Source organism: Salmo salar, chromosome 18, assembly GCF_965601325.2.
Source record: "Salmo salar chromosome 18, fSalSal1, whole genome shotgun sequence".
NCBI classification, from domain to species: domain Eukaryota; kingdom Metazoa; phylum Chordata; class Actinopteri; order Salmoniformes; family Salmonidae; genus Salmo; species Salmo salar.
In genome coordinates, this window is record NC_138308.1 from 36,683,273 (window position 1) to 36,706,745 (window position 23,473).

The 23,473-nt window shown below is 47.4% G+C and overlaps 1 protein-coding gene across 5 annotated transcripts in view; it reads right to left on the reverse strand.

Annotated features, from left to right (window-relative positions):
• The window catches only part of ehbp1 (EH domain binding protein 1), a 477,797-nt gene that overhangs the window by 109,342 nt on the left and 344,982 nt on the right, over positions 1-23,473 (reverse strand). For all 5 annotated transcript variants that reach the window (XM_082964936.1, XM_082964937.1, XM_082964939.1 and 2 more), the window contains one exon: positions 3,157-3,335. In XM_082964936.1, the coding sequence (XP_082821062.1) occupies positions 3,157-3,335 (179 nt within the window). The remainder of the gene's footprint in view (positions 1-3,156; positions 3,336-23,473) is intronic.

A 23,473-nucleotide genomic window follows, 5' to 3' on the forward strand; every position in this document is an offset into this window, starting at 1 on the left:
GAACAGAGGAGAGGTCAGAGAGAGAGAACAGAGGAGAGGTCAGAGAGAGAGACAGAACAGAGGAGAGGTCAGAGAGAGACAGAACAGAGGAGAGGTCAGAGAGAGAGAGAGAACAGAGGAGAGGTCAGAGAGAGAGACAGAACAGAGGAGAGGTCAGAGAGAGAGACAGAACAGAGGAGAGGTCAGAGAGAGAGACAGAACAGAGGAGAGGTCAGAGAGAGAGACAGAACAGAGGAGAGGTCAGAGAGAGAGACAGAACAGAGGAGAGGTCAGAGAGAGAGACAGAACAGAGGAGAGGTCAGAGAGAGAGACAGAACAGAGGAGAGGTCAGAGAGAGAGAGAACAGAGGAGAGGTCAGAGAGAGAGACAGAACAGAGGAGAGGTCAGAGAGAGAGACAGAACAGAGGAGAGGTCAGAGAGAGACAGAACAGAGGAGAGGTCAGAGAGAGAGAACAGAGGAGAGGTCAGAGAGAGAGACAGAACAGAGGAGAGGTCAGAGAGAGACAGAACAGAGGAGAGGTCAGAGAGAGAGAGAACAGAGGAGAGGTCAGAGAGAGAGACAGAACAGAGGAGAGGTCAGAGAGAGAGAACAGAGGAGAGGTCAGAGAGAGAGAGACAGAACAGAGGAGAGGTCAGAGAGAGACAGAACAGAGGAGAGGTCAGAGAGAGACAGAACAGAGGAGAGGTCAGAGAGAGAGAGAACAGAGGAGAGGTCAGAGAGAGAGAGAGAACAGAGGAGAGGTCAGAGAGAGAGAGAACAGAGGAGAGGTCAGAGAGAGAGAACAGAGGAGAGGTCAGAGAGAGAGACAGAACAGAGGAGAGGTCAGAGAGAGACAGAACAGAGGAGAGGTCAGAGAGAGAGACAGAACAGAGGAGAGTTCAGAGAGAGAGAGAACAGAGGAGAGGTCAGAGAGAGAGACAGAACAGAGGAGAGGTCAGAGAGAGAGACAGAACAGAGGAGAGGTCAGAGAGAGAGAGAACAGAGGAGAGGTCAGAGAGAGAGAACAGAGGAGAGGTCAGAGAGAGAGACAGAACAGAGGAGAGGTCAGAGAGAGAGACAGAACAGAGGAGAGGTCAGAGAGAGAGACAGAACAGAGGAGAGGTCAGAGAGAGAGACAGAACAGAGGAGAGGTCAGAGAGAGAGACAGAACAGAGGAGAGGTCAGAGAGAGAGACAGAACAGAGGAGAGGTCAGAGAGAGAGACAGAACAGAGGAGAGGTCAGAGAGAGAGACAGAACAGAGGAGAGGTCAGAGAGAGAGACAGAACAGAGGAGAGGTCAGAGAGAGAGAGAACAGAGGAGAGGTCAGAGAGAGAGACAGAACAGAGGAGAGGTCAGAGAGAGAGAGAGAACAGAGGAGAGGTCAGAGAGAGAGACAGAACAGAGGAGAGGTCAGAGAGAGAGACAGAACAGAGGAGAGGTCAGAGAGAGACAGAACAGAGGAGAGGTCAGAGAGAGAGACAGAACAGAGGAGAGGTCAGAGAGAGAGACAGAACAGAGGAGAGGTCAGAGAGAGACAGAACAGAGGAGAGGTCAGAGAGAGAGACAGAACAGAGGAGAGGTCAGAGACAGAGAGAGAACAGAGGTCAGAGAGAGAGAGAACAGAGGAAAGATCAGAGAGAGAGAGAACAGAGGAGAGGTCAGAGAGAGAGACAGAACAGAGGAGAGGTCAGAGAGAGAGACAGAACAGAGGAGAGGTCAGAGAGAGAGACAGAACAGAGGAGAGGTCAGAGAGAGAGAGAACAGAGGAGAGGTCAGAGAGAGAGACAGAACAGAGGAGAGGTCAGAGAGAGACAGAACAGAGGAGAGGTCAGAGAGAGAGACAGAACAGAGGAGAGGTCAGAGAGAGAGACAGAACAGAGGAGAGGTCAGAGAGAGAGACAGAACAGAGGAGAGGTCAGAGAGAGACAGAACAGAGGAGAGGTCAGAGAGAGAGACAGAACAGAGGAGAGGTCAGAGAGAGAGACAGAACAGAGGAGAGGTCAGAGAGAGAGACAGAACAGAGGAGAGGTCAGAGAGAGAGACAGAACAGAGGAGAGGTCAGAGAGAGAGTGAACAGAGGAGAGGTCAGAGAGAGAGACAGAACAGAGGAGAGGTCAGAGAGAGAGACAGAACAGAGGAGAGGTCAGAGAGAGAGAGAGAACAGAGGAGAGGTCAGAGAGAGAGACAGAACAGAGGAGAGGTCAGAGAGAGAGACAGAACAGAGGAGAGGTCAGAGAGAGACAGAACAGAGGAGAGGTCAGAGAGAGAGACAGAACAGAGGAGAGGTCAGAGAGAGAGAACAGAGGAGAGGTCAGAGAGAGAGACAGAACAGAGGAGAGGTCAGAGAGAGACAGAACAGAGGAGAGGTCAGAGAGAGACAGAACAGAGGAGAGGTCAGAGAGAGAGACAGAACAGAGGAGAGGTCAGAGAGAGAGACAGAACAGAGGAGAGGTCAGAGAGAGAGACAGAACAGAGGAGAGGTCAGAGAGAGAGACAGAACAGAGGAGAGGTCAGAGAGAGAGACAGAACAGAGGAGAGGTCAGAGAGAGACAGAACAGAGGAGAGGTCAGAGAGAGAGACAGAACAGAGGAGAGGTCAGAGACAGAGAGAGAACAGAGGTCAGAGAGAGAGAGAACAGAGGAAAGATCAGAGAGAGAGAGAACAGAGGAGAGATCAGAGAGAGAGAGAACAGAGAGGTCAGAGAGAGAGAGAACAGAGGAGAGATCAGAGAGAGAGAGAGAACAGAGAGGTCAGAGAGAGAGAGAACAGAGAGAGAGAGAGAGAACAGAGAGAGAGAGAGAGAGAGAGGGGGAGAGAGAGGGGGAGAGAGAGAGAGAGGGCGGGCGGGAGAGAGGAGGGTGTGATTAGATATGCGTCACATGTAATGGCATTAGAACTGTAACATGCAATTTCACAGCAGCTCAATCAGCTAAACTAATAGAGTGGAAAATACTAGAATAACACAACAATCACACACACACACACACACAACACACACACACACACACACACACACACACACACACACACACACACACACACACACACACACACACACACACACACACACACACACACACCTTTGATGCTTTATCCTGTGCTCTCTTCTCTAGATAGATCATTAGGTTTCCCATATGGACTCTTGAGTGTAGGAGTGTGTGTGTGTATAACTCACATGTAATCAGGTCTGAAGTGATGGAGAAGGGCGCAGAATGCCAGGCCGTTCCTCCAGGATGTGGTGAAGTTGGTAATCTTGACTCCGCGGTAATTCTTTGTGACCTCACGGCACCAGGCCAGCAGGGATTGGCTAGCGTTGGGCTTCCCACCAAGCACTGGGCTCGGGATAGGACTGGGCTGTAGAGAGAGGGAGAGGGATAGAGAGGGAGAGGGATAGAGAGGGATAGAGAGGGAGAGGGATAGAGAGGGAGAGGGATAGAGAGGGATAGAGAGGGAGAGGGATAGAGAGGGATAGAGAGGGAGAGGGATAGAGAGGGATAGAGAGGGAGAGGGATAGAGAGGGATAGAGAGTGAGAGGGATAGAGAGGGATAGAGAGGGAGAGGGATAGAGAGGGATAGAGAGGGAGAGGGATAGAGAGGGATAGAGAGGGAGAGGGATAGAGAGGGATAGAGAGGGAGAGGGATAGAGAGGGATAGAGAGGGAGAGGGATAGAGAGGGATAGAGAGGGAGAGGGATAGAGAGGGATAGAGAGGGAGAGGGATAGAGAGGGATAGAGAGGGAGAGGGATAGAGAGGGATAGAGAGTGAGAGGGATAGAGAGGGATAGAGAGGGAGAGGGATAGAGAGGGATAGGGATAGAGAGGGATAGAGAGAGAGAGGGATAGAGAGGGATAGAGAGGGAGAGGGATAGAGAGGGATAGAGAGGGAGAGGGATAGAGAGGGATAGAGAGTGAGAGGGATAGAGAGGGATAGAGAGGGAGAGGGATAGAGAGGGATAGAGAGGGAGAGGGATAGAGAGGGATAGAGAGGGAGAGGGATAGAGAGGGATAGAGAGGGAGAGGGATAGAGAGGGATAGAGAGGGAGAGGGATAGAGAGGGATAGAGAGGGAGAGGGATAGAGAGGGATAGAGAGGGAGAGGGATAGAGAGGGATAGAGAGGGATAGAGAGGGAGAGGGATAGAGAGGGATAGAGAGGGAGAGGGATAGAGAGGGATAGAGAGGGAGAGGGATAGAGAGGGATAGAGAGGGATAGAGAGGGATAGAGAGGGATAGAGAGGGATAGAGAGGGAGAGGGATAGAGAGGGATAGAGAGGGAGAGGGATAGAGAGGGATAGAGAGGGAGAGGGATAGAGAGGGATAGAGAGGGATAGAGAGTGAGAGGGATAGAGAGGGATAGAGAGGGAGAGGGATAGAGAGGGATAGAGAGGGATAGAGAGGGAGAGGGATAGAGAGGGATAGAGAGGGAGAGGGATAGAGAGGGATAGAGAGAGAGAGGGATAGAGAGGGATAGAGAGGGAGAGGGATAGAGAGGGATAGAGAGGGAGAGGGATAGAGAGGGATAGAGAGAGAGAACAATAGCAGGAAGAGGGAGTCATAGTTAGCATTTTGTTCTTCACTTTTGACATTGATTTATAGTGAGTCCTGATTCTTATACGACATTGAATTGTTTCTTTCATGCCAACAATGTTCAACAACAAAGTTCACAATGTCTCATTTATCTTATCCAATTAGTTTTTTAATTAGGGGGCTGGATGGGCACACTGCCCCCCCCCCCCCACACACACACACACACACACACACACACACACACACCACACACACACACACACACACACACACACACACAGAGTAATGAGGGGTCAGACTCAAAGCTGCGTATGAGCGTGGATAATGTAAACATATTATTAATTAGCTCCGCCCTTTGAAGTCTTATCGGAACTCGGCTTAACCAATGGGAGGGTCCCGTAGCCCAGACGCCAAATCCCAACAAATCCACTCCCATCTGTCTGTCTCACCAGAACCAATGGAGCTCTAACTGGTCTAACTTGTTATGAATGGCTGGGGGGGGGTTGTTATATCAGTAATGTTCATTTGGCTCTGAGTATTCACCCAAACAAAACACGGACACAAATGACACTGGTATATAATCAGTGTTCACTAACCCTGGTCCTGGGGAGATACAGGGAAGTGCAGGCTTTTGCCCTCGCCTAGCACTAAGACACTAGAGTCGATAGAACCTTGATCAGATGAAGCTGGTATCTTCTGATGCAACATTTTTTCAAAGACCTGTTTTTCTACTAAACCAGAGTCAGACTGACTCATGGATTTCATTTTTATGTCTTTGTGTGCAGTTTGAAGGAAGTTGAATGTCGTTTCTGGAGCCATTGCTAACTAGCGTTAGCGGAATGACTGGAAGTCTACAGGAACTGCTAGCATGCTGGCACTATCCCTTTAAGTTCCTAGTGAGAGGTCTATCTATGGTGGCTGACAGTGGTAGCAGTCCATCTAGACAGAAACAGGCCTTCATATGGCTGCAGTGGCTGAACTACCCCCTCTATTGGCCAGCCTGGGATATTGCTGGAGCGAGAGAGATGTGGAGGAAGAGAGAGAGAGAGAGAGAAAGGGGTGGAGGACGAGATGGAGGAGAAAGGGAAGAGGGGGAGGGGATTTGAGATGACTGACAAGGGAGAAGTTAGGTGATTATGAGAGCTCTGTATAAACAAAGAAGGCCTCAGGCCGCGAGAGGGGGAGAGAGGAAGGAAGGGGGAGGGGGAGAGAGATGGAGAGAGGGAGAGAGAGAGAGAAACACACTAAATGAGAACTAAACGTCTCCTAAATTAAACACTTCTTAGGGCTAGGCCCCTTTTTCACAATTTCCACCTGAATGACGTGCCCAAAGGATATGCTTTGGGCATGTCAGGATATGCATATAATTGGTGCCATTGGAAAGAAAACACTTTGAAGTTTGTAGAAATGTTAAAATAATGTAGGCGACTATAACACAATAGATATGGTAGGAGAAAATCCAAAGAAAAACCAACCAGAATTTTTTTGTTTGTTGGAGAGACCATGTCCTTACAATGGCAAGTATAAGGGCATACTCAATTCTAGCTCCCAGGATGCAATTCCTATGGCTTCTACAGGGTGTCAGCAGTCTATGTTCAAGGTCCCAGGCTTGTAACTTCCAAAACGAATAAGAAATATCAGTTTTAATGCAGGGACACAGTCTTGGAAATTCGTGTTTGCGTGCGCCATGAAGACAAGACACACCTGCTAAAATCGGTTTCCTATTGAAAATACTTCTTTCCGTAACAAATATTATAGTTTGATTACATTTTAGGGTATCTGAGGAGTAAATAGAAACATATTCTGACTCGTTGAAACAAAGTTTAGGGGAAGATTTTCGGATTCCTTTCTCTGCATGTTGAACGAGTGGATTACTCAAATCGATGGCGCCAACTAAACTGACTTTTTGGGATATAAATGGGCACCGTCCTCAAACAATTGCATGGCATGCTTTCGCTGTAATGGTTACTGTAAATTGGACAGTGCAGTTAGATTAACAAGAATTTAAGCTTTCAACCGATATAATACACTTGTATGTACCTAAATGTTTAATATCCATCATTTTAATGATTATTATTTGAATTGCGCGCCCTCCAGTTTCACCGGAAGTTGCCCCGCTAAGCGGGACGCCTATCCCTAAGAAGACTTCAGTGTTTTCCAGCATGGCCAGAGGGTTAGGGGGTTGTTGGAGGGTTAGGGGGTCCCTCCAGCATGGCCAGAGGGTTCTTCAGCATGGCCAGAGGGTTAGGGGGTCCTCCAGCATGGCCAGAGGGTTAGGGGGTCCTCCAGCATGGCCAGAGGGTTAGGGGGTTCTTCAGCATGGCCAGAGGGTTAGGGGGTTCTCCAGCATGGCCAGAGGGTTAGGGGGTTCTTCAGAAAGGCCAGAGGGTTAGGGGGTTCTCCAGCATGGCCAGAGGGTTAGGGGGTTCTTCAGCATGGTCAGAGTGTTAGGGGGTTTTTCAGTGTTTTCCAGCATGGCCAGAGGGTTAGGGGGTTCTCCAGCATGGCCAGAGGGTTAGGGGGTTCTTCAGCATGGCCAGAGGGTTAGGGGGTTCTCCAGCATGGCCAGAGGGTTAGGTTTTTTTTCAGTGTTTTCCAGCATGGCCAGAGGGTTAGGGGGTTCTCCAGCATGGCCAGAGGGTTAGGGGGTCCTTCAGTGGTTTCCAGCATGGCCAGAGGGTTAGGGGGTTCTTCAACATGGCCAGAGGGTTAGGGGGTTCTTCAGCATGGCCAGAGGGTTAGGGGGTTTTCCAGCATGGCCAGAGGGTTAGGGGGTTCTTCAACATGGCCAGAGGGTTAGGGGGTCCTTCAGCATGGCCAGAGGGTTAGGGGGTCCTTCAGCATGGTCAGAGGGTTAGGGGGTTCTTCAACATGGCCAGAGGGTTAGGGGGTCCTTCAGCATGGTCAGAGGGTTAGGGGGTTCTTCAACATGGCCAGAGGGTTAGGGGGTCCTTCAGCATGGTCAGAGGGTTAGGGGGTTCTTCAGCATGGCCAGAGGGTTAGGGGGTCCTTCAGCATGGCCAGAGGGTTAGGGGGTTCTTCAGCATGGCCAGAGGGTTAGGGGGTTCTCCAGTGTTTTCTGTGTAATGCACCTGTGTAATGATCATAATGTTTAATCAGCTTCTTGATATGCCACACCTGTAAGGTGGATGGATTATCTTGGCAAAGGAGATATGCTCACTAACAGGGATGTAAACAAATTAGTGTACAAAGTTTGCGAGAAATAAGCTTTTTGTGCGTATTAAACATGTCTGGGATCTTTTATTTCAGCTCATGAAACATGATACCAACACTTTACATGTTGTGTTTATATTTTAGTTCAGTTTACATTTCGTCTTTGAACACTGGGAAAGTATTGAAGGCCTTCAGTTGTACAACTGACTAGGTATCCCCCTGGTCACTTTAACAATGTTGAGATACTGTTTTACCCAGTTCAAAAGTGCCTTCAGAAAGTATTCATACCCCTTGACTTATTACCCATTTTGTTGTGCTACAACCTGAATTCAACATGGGTTAAATAGATGCTCTTCTCATCCATCTACACACAGTACCCCATAATGACATCACAGTACCCCATAATGACAAAGAAAAAAAACGTGTTATTAGAAATGTTTGCAAATTTATTGAAAATGAAATACAGAAATATCTCATTCACATAAGTATTCACACCTCTGAGTCAATAAATGTTAGAATCACCTTTGGCAGTGAATACAGCTGTGAGTCTTTCTGGGTAAGTCTCTAAGAGCTTTGCACACCTGGATTGTGCAACATTTGCCCATTATTCTTCTCAAAATTCTTCAAACTCTGTCAAGTTGGTTGTTGATCATTGCTACACAACTATTTTCAGGTCTTGACATAGATGTTCAAGTAGATTTAAGTCAAAACTGTAACTCGGCCACTCAGGAACATTCACTGTCTTCTTGGTAAGCACTCTGTCAATTAGGTTAGTATTGTGGAGTAACTACAATGTTGTTGATCCATCCTCAGTTCTCTGCTATCACAGCCATTAAACTCTGTAACTGTTTTAAAGTCACCATTGACCTCATGGTGAAATCCCTGAATGGTTTCCTTCCTCTCCGGCAACTGATCCTGTATCTTTGTAGTGACTGGGTGTATTGACACACCATCCAAAATGTGATGAATAACTTCCCCATGCTCAAAGGGATATTCAATAATTCCACTTTATTGTTTATTGTGTTTAGGCCAGTCAAAAAACATCTACTATTTCATCCATTTGAAATTCAGGCTGGAAAACAACAACATTTGGAAAAAGTCAAGGGGTGTAAATACTTTCTGAAGGCACTATATGTACAGTCGTGGCCAAAAGTTGAGAATGACACAAATATTCATTTCCACGAAGTTTGCTGCTTCAGTGTCTTTAGATATTTTTGTCAGATGTTACTATGGAATATGAAGTATAATTACAAGCATTTCATAAGTGTCAAAGGCTATTATTGACAATTACATGAAGTTGATGCAAAGAGTCAATACTTGCAGTGTTGACCCTTCTTTTTCAAGACCTCTAGAATCCGCCCTGGCATGCTGTCAATTAACTTCTGGGCCACATCCTGACTGATGGCAGCCCATTCTTGCATAATCAATGCTTGGAGTTTGTCAGAATTTGTGGGTTTTTGTTTGTCCACCCACCTCTTGAGGATTGACCACAAGTTCTCAATGGGATTAAGGTCTGGGGAGTTTCCTGGCCATGGACCCAAAATATCAACGTTTTGTTCCCCGAGCCACTTAGTTATCACTTTTGCCTTATGGCAAGGTGCTCCATCATGCTGGAAAAGGCATTGTTCATCACCAAACTGTTCCTGGATGGTTGGGAGAAATTGCTCTCGGAGGATGTGTTGGTACCATTCTTTATTCATGGCTGTGTTCTTAGGTAAAATTGTGAGTGAGCCCACTCCCTTGGCTGAGAAGCAACCCCACACATGAATGGTCTCAGGATGCTTTACTGTTGGCATGACACAGGACTGATGGTAGCGCTCACCTTGTCTTCTCCGGACAAGCTTTTTCCGGATGCCCCAAACAATCTGAAAGGGGATTCATCAGAGAAAATGACTTTACCCCAGTCCTCAGCAGTCCAATCCCTGTACCTTTTACAGAATATCAGTCTGTCCCTGATGTTTTTCACGGAGAGTAGTGGCTTCTTTGCTGCCCTTCTTGACACCAGGCCATCCTCCAAAAGTCTTCGCCTCACTGTGCGTGCAGATGCATTCACACCTGCCTGCTGCCATTCCTGAGCAAGCTCTGTACTGGTGGTGCCCCGATCCTGCAGCTGAATCAACTTTAGGAGACGGTCCTGGTGCTTGCTGGACTTTCTTGGGTGCCCTGAAGCCTTCTTCACAACAATTGAACCGCTCCCCTTGAAGTTCTTGATGATCCGATAAATGGTTGATTTAGGTGCAATCTTACTGGCAGCAATATCCTTGCCTGGGAAGCCCTTTTTGTGCAAAGCAATGATGACGGCACATGTTTCCTTGCAGGTAACCATGCTTGACAGAGGAAGAACAATGATTCCAAGCACCACCCTCCTTTTGAAGCTTCCAGTCTGTTATTCGAACTCAATCAGCATGACAGAGTGATCTCCAGCCTTGTCCTCGTCAACACTCACACCTGTGTTAACGAGAGAATCACTGACATGATGTCAGCTGGTCCTTTTGTGGCAGGGCTGAAATGCAGTGGAAATGTTTTTTGGGGGGATTCAGTTCATTTGCATGGCAAAGAGGGACTTTCCAATTAATTGCAATTCATCTGATCAATAGACAAACACAGTCTGCTTAAACTAATAACACACCAATTATTGTATTTTTCTTGTCTATATTGAATACATCATTTAAACATTCACAGTGTAGGTTGGAAAAAGTATGTGAACCGCTAGGCTAATGACTTCTCCAAAACCTAGTTGGAGTCAGGAGTCAGCTAACCTGGAATCCAATCAATTAGACGAGATTGTAGATGTTGGTTAGAGCTGCCCTGCCATATAAAAAAAAGTTTGCTATTCACAAGAAGCATTGTCTGATGTGAACCATGCCTCGAACAAAAGAGATATCAGAAGACCTCAGATTAAGAATTGTTGACTTGCATAAAGCTGGAAAGGGTTACAAAAGTATCTCTAAAAGCCTTGATGTTCATAAGTCCATGGTAAGACAAATTGTCTATAAATGGAGAAAGTTCAGTACTGTTGCTACTCTCCCTAGGAGTGGCCGTCCTGCAAAGATGACTGCAAGAGCACAGTGCAGAATGCTCAGTGAGGTTAAGAAGAATCCTAGAGTGTCAGCTGAAGACTTACAGAAATCTCTGGAACATGCTAACATCTCTGTTGACGAGTCTACAATACATAAAACACTAAACAACAATGGTGTTCATGGGAGGACACCACGGAAGAAGCCACTGCTGTCCAAAAAACCCCATTGTTGCACGTCTGAAGTTTGCAAAAGAGCACCTGGATGTTCCACAGCGCTACTGGCAAAATATTCTGTGTACAGATGAAACTAAAATTGAGTTGTTTGGAAGGAACACACAACACTATGTGTGGAGAAAAAAAGGCACAGCACACCAACATCAAAACCTCATCCCAACTGTAAAGTATGGTGGAGGGAGCATCATGGTTTGAAGCTGCTTTGCTGCCACAGGGCCTGGAGAGCTTGCTATCTTCGACAGAAAAATGAATTCCCAAGTTTATCGAGACATTTTGCAGCAGAATGTAAGGCTATCTGTCCGCCAATTGAAGCTCAACAGAAGTTGGGTGATGCACCAGGACAACGACCCAAAACACACAAGTAAATCAACAACAGAACGGCTTCAACAGAAGAAAATACACCTTCTGGAGTGGCCCAGTCACGAGTCCTGACCTCAACCCAATTGAGATGCTGTGGCATGACCTCAAGAGAGCAGTTCACACCAGACATCCCAAGAATATTGCTGAACTGGTCCAAAATTCCTCCTGACCGTTGTGCAGGTCTGATCCACAACTACAGAAAACGTTTGGTTGAGGTTATTGCTGCCAATGGAGGGTCAACCAGTTATTAAATCCAAGGGTTCACATGCTTTTTCTTGCCACTGTAAGTGCTCAAAACATGGTGGCTCACTATTTAAAACATTTCAAAAGAAGATGGAGAACAAGCTACAGGAGGAGGAATACTGGCGTTTAGAGCAGCTACAGGAGGAGGAATAATGGCGTTTAGAGCAGCTACAGGAGGAGGAATACTGGCGTTTAGAGCAGCTACAGGAGGAGGAATACTGGCGTTTAGAGCAGCTACAGGAGGAGGAATACTGGCGTTTAGAGCAGCTACAGGAGGAGGAATACTGGAGTTTAGAGCAGCTACAGGAGGAGGAATACTGGAGTTTAGAGCAGCTACAGGAGGAGGAATACTGGAGTTTAGAGCTGCTACAGGAGGAGGAATACTGGAGTTTAGAGCAGCTACAGGAGGATGAATACTGGAGTTTAGAGCAGCTACAGGAGGATGAATACTGGAGTTTAGAGCAGCTACAGGCCACTATCGCTAGCTAATGGGTTTATAGCATCTTCTTCTATACTTGGAGTCTCAGTTTGTGTTTGTGCGCGACTGATGTGTCACTTTGTGTGTGTGTGTGTCTGTGTGACGTGAAAGCTTGTTCTGCAGCGTCAAGGGAAGCCAAGATGAAACAGTTTACAGGGAAACTCTAATGGCACCTTGTTACCTTAGTATCTCCTTCAGGCTCTTTCTCTCAGTGCAGAGAGGCAGGGAGAACCGGAGGGGCAGGGAGACACTTGACATTTCCGGCTCGTCTTTAAAGAGGACCTTAACCTTTCCCAATATCTATACAACCACACGTTTTAGACGGCCCAAACAATGCCTGATGGGCCACTCAGAACAGGAATATATAAGAGAAAACAACAAGCATAGAAAGATGATAGGGAGCGTGACAATAAGTCATTTAATAAATTAGGTGGAAATATTAATTTGAGGGGAAAATAGTTTGAAGGAGATTAGCTGGAGTCCACTTGACTAGACTAATGTTTATGACAACGTAGTAATCCTTATAATATTTTAACAAATCCATGAATGTGGTTCCTCAAACATCAGCAGTGTGTGTTTGTGTAATTAATGTAAACTAAAGTAATTCACACAACCCCCCCCAACGTCTCTCTGTTAGGCAGTCAGACAGCCAGCCAGCCAGTCAGTCAGTCAGACAGCCAGCCAGTCAGTCAGACAGCCAGTCAGTCAGCCAGTCAGAGAGTCAGTCAGTCAGTCAGACAGCCAGCCAGCCAGTCAGACAGCCAGTTAGTCGATCAGGCAGACAGTCAGTCAGCCAGTCAGTCAGTCAGACAGACAGACAGCCAGTCAGTCAGTCAGTCGATCAGGCAGACAGTCAGTCAGTCAGTCGATCAGGCAGACAGTCAGTCGATCAGGCAGACAGGCAGTCAGTCAGTCGATCAGGCAGACAGGCAGTCAGTCAGTCGATCAGGCAGACAGTCAGTCGATCAGGCAGACAGGCAGTCAGTCAGTCGATCAGGCAGACAGTCAGTCGATCAGGCAGACAGTCAGTCGATCAGGCAGACAGGCAGTCAGTCAGTCGATCAGGCAGACAGGCAGTCAGCTTCCTCCTGAGGCCATCTTTCTCCTTTCAAGTGATGTTAAAGTAGCTGTGTAATTTCAGGTCCATAATTACCTGGGATTAGAGACCAGGTGGTATTAAAGAAACTACAACACACTCTAGCAGAGACACACACACACACACACACACACACACACACACACTAAGAGGCCTTTAGACAGCAAGAGACGGGGAGCAGCTTCGATTGGAAAAAAACACACACTACCACAAAAGGCTTAACCACAAAAAAGATTCACTCACTGCAGAGGAAAAGAACAGAGTGTGTGTGTGTGTGTGTACAAGCACATAGCTATGAGACCACCAGTGACCCCTACCAATAATAATACATTCTACTCTGAAACATGTAACGTTAACATTCTCAGCTCTAAACCAACGTTGTGTTTTTACACCCCAGTGAGATGAAGGTAAATACATGGACTCATATAGTTAAACATCACATCAGACCGTCAATAACAGAACAATCAGCATATCTGGCTCCACAAAGACACAAGGATGGGTGGGGGGAGAGACACAATTTATCAACGGCATGGTGTCTCGCCCAAAGCTAAGTGTGTGTGTGTGTGTGGACTAGAATTGACACATCTATGTTTCTGAGCTCGGGGGCAGGATTAGAGAGAACCTCCGCCTCCACCCAACAAACATCCCATATTTCAAAAATGAAAAGGAAACCTTCATTACAAAACCCCTCCTGCTATCACACACACACACACACACACACACACACACACACACACACACACACACACACACACACACACACACACACACACACACACACACACCACCTTACAGCGCTGTGGAGCGTCGGGCCAAAAATACAACCCGACAGACAAGAGATTCCATTATTTCTGACGCCTCGGTGTCAACAACCAAAGCACATCCGGCGGGGCGGCCGAGGGGGTAGGGAGGAGAGAGGATAAGGCAACGCTAATCTAACAGAATAATGTCGAAGCACCAGGAATGCTATAGCATGTATCATGTAGGACTATCTGAGAATCAGAAAGAGGAATGCTGTAGAACATATCATGTAGGACTATCTGAGAATCAGAAGGAGGAATGCTGTAGAACATATCATGAAGACTATCTGAGGATCAGAAGGAGGAATGCTGTAGAATATATCATGAGGACTATCTGAGGATCAGAAGGAGGAATGCTGTAGAATATATCATGAAGACTATCTGAGGATCAGAAGGGGGAATGCTGTAGAATATATCATGAAGACTATCTGAGGATCAGAAGGGGGAATGCTGTAGAATATATCATGAGGACTATCTGAGGATCAGAAGGGGGAATGCTGTAGAATATATCACGAGGACTATCTGAGGGTCAGAAGGGGGAATGCTGTAGAATATATCATGAGGACTATCTGAGGATCAGAAGGAGGAATACTGTAGAATATATCATGAGGACTATCTGAGGGTCAGAAGGAGGAATACTGTAGGACTATCTGAGGGTCAGTGGGGTCAGAAGGGCGATCCATCCCAGGGTCATATCAGGTCCAGTTGTGTGTGTGTAGTGTACGCCTCGGCTAAAAGGTTTTGTAAAAAACTATCAGGGGTTTTTCAGCACACACACTTTGAACAAGCGCTAGGCTAGCCCACCGTGGCATTTCAGAACCCTAAGAAGTCCTATGATTTATCAAATAAGTTGATTAAGCGAAGGTCTTGTTTAAATACTCTGGGAGCTGAAGGCACTACATTAAAAACATTTATTTAACCGGGCAAGTCAGTTATGAACAAATTCTTATTTACAATGGCGGCCTACCTTGGCCAAACCCGGACGACGTTGGGCCTATGGGACTCCCAATCACGGCTGGATGTGATACAGCCTGGAATGGAACCAGGGTCTGTAGTGACGCCTCTACCACGGAGATGCAATGTCTCAGACCGCTGTGATACAGCCTGGAATGGAACCAGGGTCTGTAGTGACTCCTCTACCACGGAGATGCAGTGTCTCAGACCGCTGTGATACAGCCTGGAATGGAACCAGGGTCTGTAGTGACGCCTCTACCACTGAGATGCCGTGTCTCAGACCACTGTGATACAGCCTGGAATGGAACCGGGGTCTGTAGTGACGCCTCTACCACTGAGATGCCGTGTCTCAGACCACTGTGATACAGCCTGGAATGGAACCGGGGTCTGTAGTGACGCCTCTACCACTGAGATGCCGTGTCTCAGACCACTGTGATACAGCCTGGAATGGAACCAGGGTCTGTAGTGACGCCTCTACCACGGAGATGCAATGTCTCAGACCGCTGTGATACAGCCTGGAATGGAACCAGGGTATGTAGTGACTCCTCTACCACGGAGATGCAGTGTCTCAGACCGCTGTGATACAGCCTGGAATGGAACCGGGGTCTGTAGTGACGCCTCTAGCAATAAGATGCAGTGTCTCAGACCGCTGTGATACAGCCTGGAATGGAACCAGGGTCTGTAGTGACGCCTCTACCACTGAGATGCAGTGTCTCAGACCACTGTGATACAGCCTGGAATGGAACCAGGGTCTGTAGTGACGCCTCTACCACTGAGATGCAGTGTCTCAGACCGATGCGCCACTGGGGAGCCTCTATGAAGGTTGGGTTTCACAGAGTTCCCAACAGTCTGTGTGCTGTACTATACTTAAGCAGTAAGGCCTGTGTGGTATATATCACAACGTGGAGTGTCTGGATACAGCCCTTAGCTGTAGTATATTGGCCATATATCACAGCGTGGAGTGTCTGGATACAGCCCTTAGCTGTGGTATATTGGCCATATATCACAACGTGGAGTGTCTGGATACAGCCCTTAGCTGTGGTATATTGGCCATATATCACAAACCCCCGACGAGCGTTATTGCTATTATAAACTGGTTACCCTCATAATTAGAGCAGTAAAAATACATATTTTGTCATACCCGTGGTATATGGTCTGATAAACCACGGCTTTCAGCCAATCAGCATTCAAAGGCTCGAACCGCCCAGTTGATAAATATTTATATAGACTGAATGGAATCCTGGATATCTATTTAATATGCATGTCAACTGGTCCTTCACCTTCTCTCATAAAACACACAAGTCAAATACTTTAAGCGCTGCTTCTGCATCTCTCAGGCGCAAAACGCATGAATGGAAACTTAACTGAGCTCAAAGGAACGAAAAACCCACAAGTCTGCAGAGAGAAAAGAGCCTCATCGTCTCCAATCTAACTTTCATGTCTTCATATGGGAGTCCAAGACTGTCAGATTGGAGGAGGTGAATCTTCTGCTCTTTACAAAACTTAGAGTCCCTCAGGGAGAATACAGCAAACACACAGTAACACACACACACAGTAACACACACACACAGTAACACAACCCCACACACACAGTAACACAACCCCCCCACACACACAGTAACACAACCCCACACACACACACACACACACAGTAACACAACCCCTCCTCTAATCTGTCTCTTATTCAGTGTCCAGCCTAGTGTCTCCTCTCTTCAAACACACACAATGTCTTGTGTCACATTCCCCATGAAATAACACAACTACTCCACATTTCAAATGGTTTCTACGACTAAATTCAATCACACACACACACACACACACACACACACACACACACACACACACACACACACACACACACACACACACACACACGCACACACGCACACACACACAAAAGTTTAATTATGTAAATGGAGATGTAGAGGTTAAAGAGAACAATGGAAGTAGGAAGAGAAAACACAGGAAGTGGAGAGGCAGAGGAGAGTGTGGAAATACCACACATTAATTAACACAGAGGTAGAGGAGTGTGGAAATACCACACATTAATTAACACAGAGGTAGAGGAGAGTGTGGAAATACCACACATTAATTAACACAGAGGTAGAGGAGTGTGGAAATACCACACATTAATTAACACAGAGGTAGAGGAGAGTGTGGAAATACCACACATTAATTAACACAGAGGTAGAGGAGAGTGTGGAAATACCACACATTAATTAACACAGAGGTAGAGGAGAGTGTGGAAATACCACACATTAATTAACACAGAGGTAGAGGAGAGTGTGGAAATACCACACATTAATTAACACAGAGGTAGAGGAGAGTGTGGAAATACCACACATTAATTAACACAGAGGTAGAGGAGAGTGTGGAAATACCACACATTAATTAACACAGAGGTAGATGACAGTGTGGAAATACCACACATTAATTAACACAGAGGTAGAGGAGAGTGTGGAAATACCACACATTAATTAACACAGAGGTAGAGGAGTGTGGAAATACCACACATTAATTAACACAGAGGTAGAGGAGAGTGTGGAAATACCACACATTAATTAACACAGAGGTAGAGGAGTGTGGAAATACCACACATTAACACAGAGGACCTATCACATTTCAGATGTAATAATCACTATACTGTGGAGGAGAGGAGCTCCTGCTGAGAGAAATAAGGACAGGATCACACACACTTGCTCGTAGGCAAGCATGCACACACAGAGAAAGGGCCACCCCAGATAAGGGGCCACCCCAGATAAAGGGCCACCCCAGAGAAAGGGCCACCCCAGAGAAAGGGCCACCCCAGAGAAAGGGCCACCACAGATAAGGGGCCACCACAGATAAGGGGCCACCCCAGAGAAAGGGCCACCACAGAGAAAGGGCCACCCCAGATAAAGGGCCACCACAGAGAAAGGGCCACCACAGATAAGGGGCCACCCCAGAGAAAGGGCCACCACAGAGAAAGGGCCACCCCAGAGAAAGGGCCACCCCAGAGAAAGGGCCACCACAGAGAAAGGGCCACCACAGATAAGGGGCCACCCCAGAGAAAGGGCCACCACAGAGAAAGGGCCACCCCAGATAAAGGGCCACCACAGAGAAAGGGCCACCACAGATAAGGGGCCACCCCAGAGAAAGGGCCACCACAGAGAAAGGGCCACCCCAGAGAAAGGGCCACCCCAGAGGAAGGGCCACCCCAGAGGAAGGGCCACCCCAGAGAAAGGGCCACCACAGAGAAAGGGCCACCACAGAGAAAGGGCCACCCCAGAGAAAGGGCCACGGCAAACTGATCAGGATCTAATAAAGGCCTGTACCCTGGGACGAGTCAGAGAGAGAGAACAGGGAGAGGCTTCACTTTCTGATCAGACTCCTCCCTCCTCCTCTCCTCTCACTCCTCTCTTCTCCCTCCTCTCCTCCTCTCCTCTCATAACCTCTCCCCCTCTCCTCTCACTCCTCTCATAACCTCTCCCTCCTTTCTTTTTCCTTCCCTTGTCATAGGTGTCTTCCCAGCCCTCCTCCCTCCCTTGTTCCCTCCACTTCTCTCCCTTCCTTCCCTCCCTCCTTTCTCCTCCTCATTCCCTCTGCCCCTTCCCTCCTCTCCTCTGCCCCTTCCCTCCTCTCTCCCCTCCTTAACTCCTCTCCCCCTCCTCTCCTCTGCCCCCTCCTTAACTCCTCTCCTCTGCCCCTTCCCTCCTCTCCTCTGCCCCCTCCTTCCCTCCTCAACTCTGCCCCATCCTTCCCTCCTCTCCTCTGCCCCCTCCTCCTCTCCTCTGCCCCTCCTCTCCTCTCCTCTCCCCCCTCCTTCCCTCTGCACCTTCCCTCCTCTGCCCCCTCCTTCCCTCCTCTCCTCTCCTCTGCCCCCTCCTTCCCTCTCCGCTGCCACCTCCTCCTCCTCTCCTCTGCCCCCTCCTCCTCCTCTCCTCTCTTCCTCCTCTACTCTCCTCTGCCCCCTCCTCTCCTCTCTTCCTCCTCTACTCTCCTCTGCCCCCTCCTCTCTTCCTCCTCTCCTCTCCTCTTCTCTCCTCTGCCCCCTCCTCCTCCTCTCCTCCTCCTCTGCCCTCTCCTCTCCTCCTCCGCCCTCTCCTCTCCTCCTCCTCTCCTGTCCTGTCTGTTGAGGTATGTGTATTCTGATCAGGCCCTGCATAGCGTCACAGGGGTGACTTTGTAATTATGTTCATTTTAATTGGCTTCCTGCTATCACCCCTCTCATCACTTATGAGTCCACGCCGCCCGCCCCGGACAATGCATGGGGGCCTGCATTGCTGCTGTGTGTGTGTGTGTGTGTGGGGCCTACGTCAAGTAGACACACACCCCACCCCCCTCCACCCCACCCTCTCCAACCTCTTTACCTGCGAAGCATAATTCCATCCAGAAGTGCCTCCTTCCTTAATGACTTTTCCCAGCCGTTAGCAGCAGCTTAGATTCATTGATAAACGTTGTGGTTATCGGGGGACGATCGGTGACCTCCTGCTCCCCTAATTTGTTTGTGGAAGACGGCAGTTAAAAGGAGATTAATGGGCTATAGATTTATGACTGAGGGCCCAGGACCACCATCCTCCCATCCTGTTCTAAACCCTCCTTCACTTTTATTCCTTCATGAAGAGGAGGAGGAGGAAGATGAGGAAGAGGCTGAGGAGGAGGAAGAGGCTGAGAGGAGTTTTCCATCTCCTTTAACATCCTGACAGAGTCACACACACAGGGGACTGTACATTAGAAAGTAGGGCTGTTTTTCCTGCTGGTGGTAGTGTTGTTGTTTATCTGTAACAGGATCATCCCAGCTCCTCCATAGTGTAAACATCCACAGCAGCCACCCCCTCTAACTCTCTCAGCCAAAGCTCATTTGTTAAGGCGTGAGTATGGGTAATACCTCCTCTGACAAGCTAAAGCCAGCGCTTCCACCACATTATAGCCTGTTACACGTTGGCAGAGCGAGACAACGAACGAACGAGCGTCGTGCACATCTGGCAACAACCGTGGCTACCACCCTTTGTCTATACCACCTCTGAATATGTTATTTCATGTTGTTCAGGGAAGGTTTTACTATTTACCTTCAAAGCCTAAAATGCTGCATGGCTATGGATGTAGAGTAGAACAGACCTGGAGAGAGAACCAGGATGTTCTGCATGGCTATGGATGTAGAGTAGAACAGACCTGGAGAGAGAACCAGGATGTTCTGCATGGCTATGGATGTAGAGTAGAACAGACCTGGAGAGAGAACCAGGATGTTCTGCATGGCTATGGATGTAGAGTAGAACAGACCTGGAGAGAGAACCAGGATGTTCTGCATGGCTATGGATGTAGAGTAGAACAGACCTGGAGAGAGAACCAGGATGTTCTGCATGGCTATGGATGTAGAGTAGAACAGACCTGGAGAGAGAACCAGGATGTTCTGCATGGCTATGGATGTAGAGTAGAACAGACCTGGAGAGAGAACCAGGATGTTCTGCATGGCTATGGATGTAGAGTAGAACAGACCTGGAGAGAGAACCAGGATGTTCTGCATGGCTATGGATGTAGAGTAGAACAGACCTGGAGAGAGAACCAGGATGTTCTGCATGGCTATGGATGTAGAGTAGAACAGACCTGGAGAGAGAACCAGGATGTTCTGCATGGCTATGGATGTAGAGTAGAACAGACCTGGAGAGAGAACCAGGATGTTCTGCATGGCTATGGATGTAGAGTAGAACAGACCTGGAGAGAGAACCAGGATGTTCTGCATGGCTATGGATGTAGAGTAGAACAGACCTGGAGAGAGAACCAGGATGTTCTGCATGGCTATGGATGTAGAGTAGAACAGACCTGGAGAGAGAACCAGGATGTTCTGCATGGCTATGGATGTAGAGTAGAACAGACCTGGAGAGAGAACCAGGATGTTCTGCTCGACGCTGCTGTACTGCTGTTCTAGACATGATGTCTGCCATGTTCTGATGACATGTACAGTGCCATTTAAAAGTCTGGACACACCTACTCATTCCAGGGATTTTCTTTATTTTTACTATTTTCTACATTGTAGAATAATAGTGAAGACATCAAAACTATGAAATAACACCTACGGAATCATGTAGTAACCAAAAAAGTGTTAAACAAATTAAAATCTATTTTATATTTGAGATTCTTCAAAGTAGCCACCCTTTGCCTTGATGACAGCTTTGCACTCTCTTGGCATTCTCTCAACCAGCTTTATGAGGTAGTCACCTGGAATGCATTTCAATTAGCCGGTGTGCCATGTTAAAAGTTAATTTGTGGAATTTCTTTCCTTCTTAATGTGTTTGGGCCAATCAGTTGTGTTGTGACAAGGTAAGGGTGGTATACAGAAGACAGCCCTATTTGGTAAAAGACCAAGTCCATATTATGGCAAGAACAGCTCAAACAAGAAGAGAAACAACAGTCCATTACTTTAAGACATGAAGGTCTGTCAATACGGAATTTTTCAAGAACTTTGAAAGTTTCTTCAAGCAAAAACCATCAAGCACTATGATGAAACTGGCACTCATGAAGACCGCCACAGGAAAGGAAGACCCAGAGTTACCTCTGCTGCAGAGCATAAGTTCATTAGAGCTACCAGTCTCAGAAATTGCAGCCCAAATAGTAACAGACACATCTCAATATCAACTGTTCAGAGGAGACTGTGTGAATCAGGCCTTCATGGTTGAATTGCTGCAAAGAAACCACTACTAAAGGACACCAGTAAGAAGAAGAGACTTGCTTGGGCCAAGAAACACGAGCAATGGCCATTAGACTGGTGGAAATCTGTCCTTTTGTCTGATGAGTCCAAATTTGAGATTTTTGGTTTCAACCGCCGTGTCTTTGTGAGACGCAGAGTAGGTGAACGGATTATCTCTGCATGTGTGGTTCCCCCGTGAAGCATGGAGGAGGTGTGATGGTGCTTTGCTGGTGACACTGTCTGTGATTTATTTAGAATTCAAGGCACACTTAACCAGCATGGCTACCACAGCATTCTGCAGCGATACACCATCCCATCTGGTTTGGGCTTAGTGGGACCATCATTTGTTTTTCAACAGGACAATGACCCAACACACCTCTAGGCTGTGTAAGGGCTATTTTACCAAGAAGGAGAGTGATGGAGTGCTGCATCAGATGACCTGGCCTCCACAATCACCAGACCTATAACCCAATTGAGATGGTTTGGGATGAGTTGGACTGCAGAGTGAAGGAAAAGCAGCCAACAAGTGCTCAGCATATGTGGGAACTCCAAGACTTTTGGCAAAGCATTCCTCATGAAGCTGGTTGAGAGAATGCCAAGAGTGTTCAAAGCTGTCATCAAGGCAAAGGGTGGCTACTTTGAATAATCTATTTTGATTTGTTTAACACTTTTTTGGTTACTACATGATTCCATATGTGTTATTTCATAGTGTTGATGTCTTCACTATCACTCCACAATGTAGAAAATAGTAAAAAATTAAGAAAAACCCTTGAATGAGTAGGTGCGTTCCAACTTTTGACTGGTCCTGTATATCTGTTCTAAGAGGAGAGAGACACTAATGTCTAATTACATGGCATTACACAACGTACTTTAATCTGAAGTTACCAAGTTGAAATTCAAATGAGTTATTAGAGTAGGTATGTGCTTAATTCCAAATCAGAGAGGGGAGGGGAGGAGAGGGACAGGACGGGGAGGGGAGGAGAGGGACAGGACGGGGAGGGGAGGAGAGGGACAGGACGGGGAGGGGAGGAGAGGGACAGGACGGGGAGGAGAGGAGAGGGACGGGGAGGAGAGGGACGGGAGGGGGAGGGGAGGAGAGGGACAGGACGGGGAGGGGAGGAGAGGGACAGGACGGGGAGGGGAGGGGAGATCAATAGGTCAGGATGCAGTCTTTGAAATTGGTTGTTTTCACCTGATGGAACACCTGACACATAAAGGAGATGAGAGGAACAACCACTCAAGTTAATGACAGACAGGCCACATCACACTCCACTCTACCAGGAAATAGGGACAAATAGAGTGGAAAGGAGGACATGAAAAAAATACGCATCTTTTTAGAAGCTATTGACCCAAGCTGTTAGAGGAATGGACTGATGATGAAACTAGATGATTCCACAAAGAGGAAAACGATGGACAAACGACTAGTTTTCTGTGAATGGAGAATCTGATAGTGTCAGCCCAGGGCCCGTTTTCACAAAGTGCTGATCTAGGATCAGGCCCCCCTCTTATTCATCATCATGATTTAAAAGGCAAAACTGATCCTAGACCAGCACTCCTCCTCAGATGCTTTATGACTACAGGCCCAGGACCCAATACCACCTTTACCATACAGACCCAATATCACCTTTATCATACAGACCCAATACCACCTTTACCATACAGACCCAATAACACCTTTATCATACAGACCCAATACCACCTTTACCATACAGACCCAATACCACCTTTATCATACAGACCCAATACCACCTTTACCATACAGACCCATTACCACCTTAATCATACAGACCCAATATCACCTTTACCATACAGACCCAATATCAGCTTTATCATACAGACCCAATATCACCTTTATCATACAGACCCAATACCACCTTTACGATACAGACCCAATATCACCTTTATCATACAGACCCAATGCCACCTTTATCATACAGATCCAATGC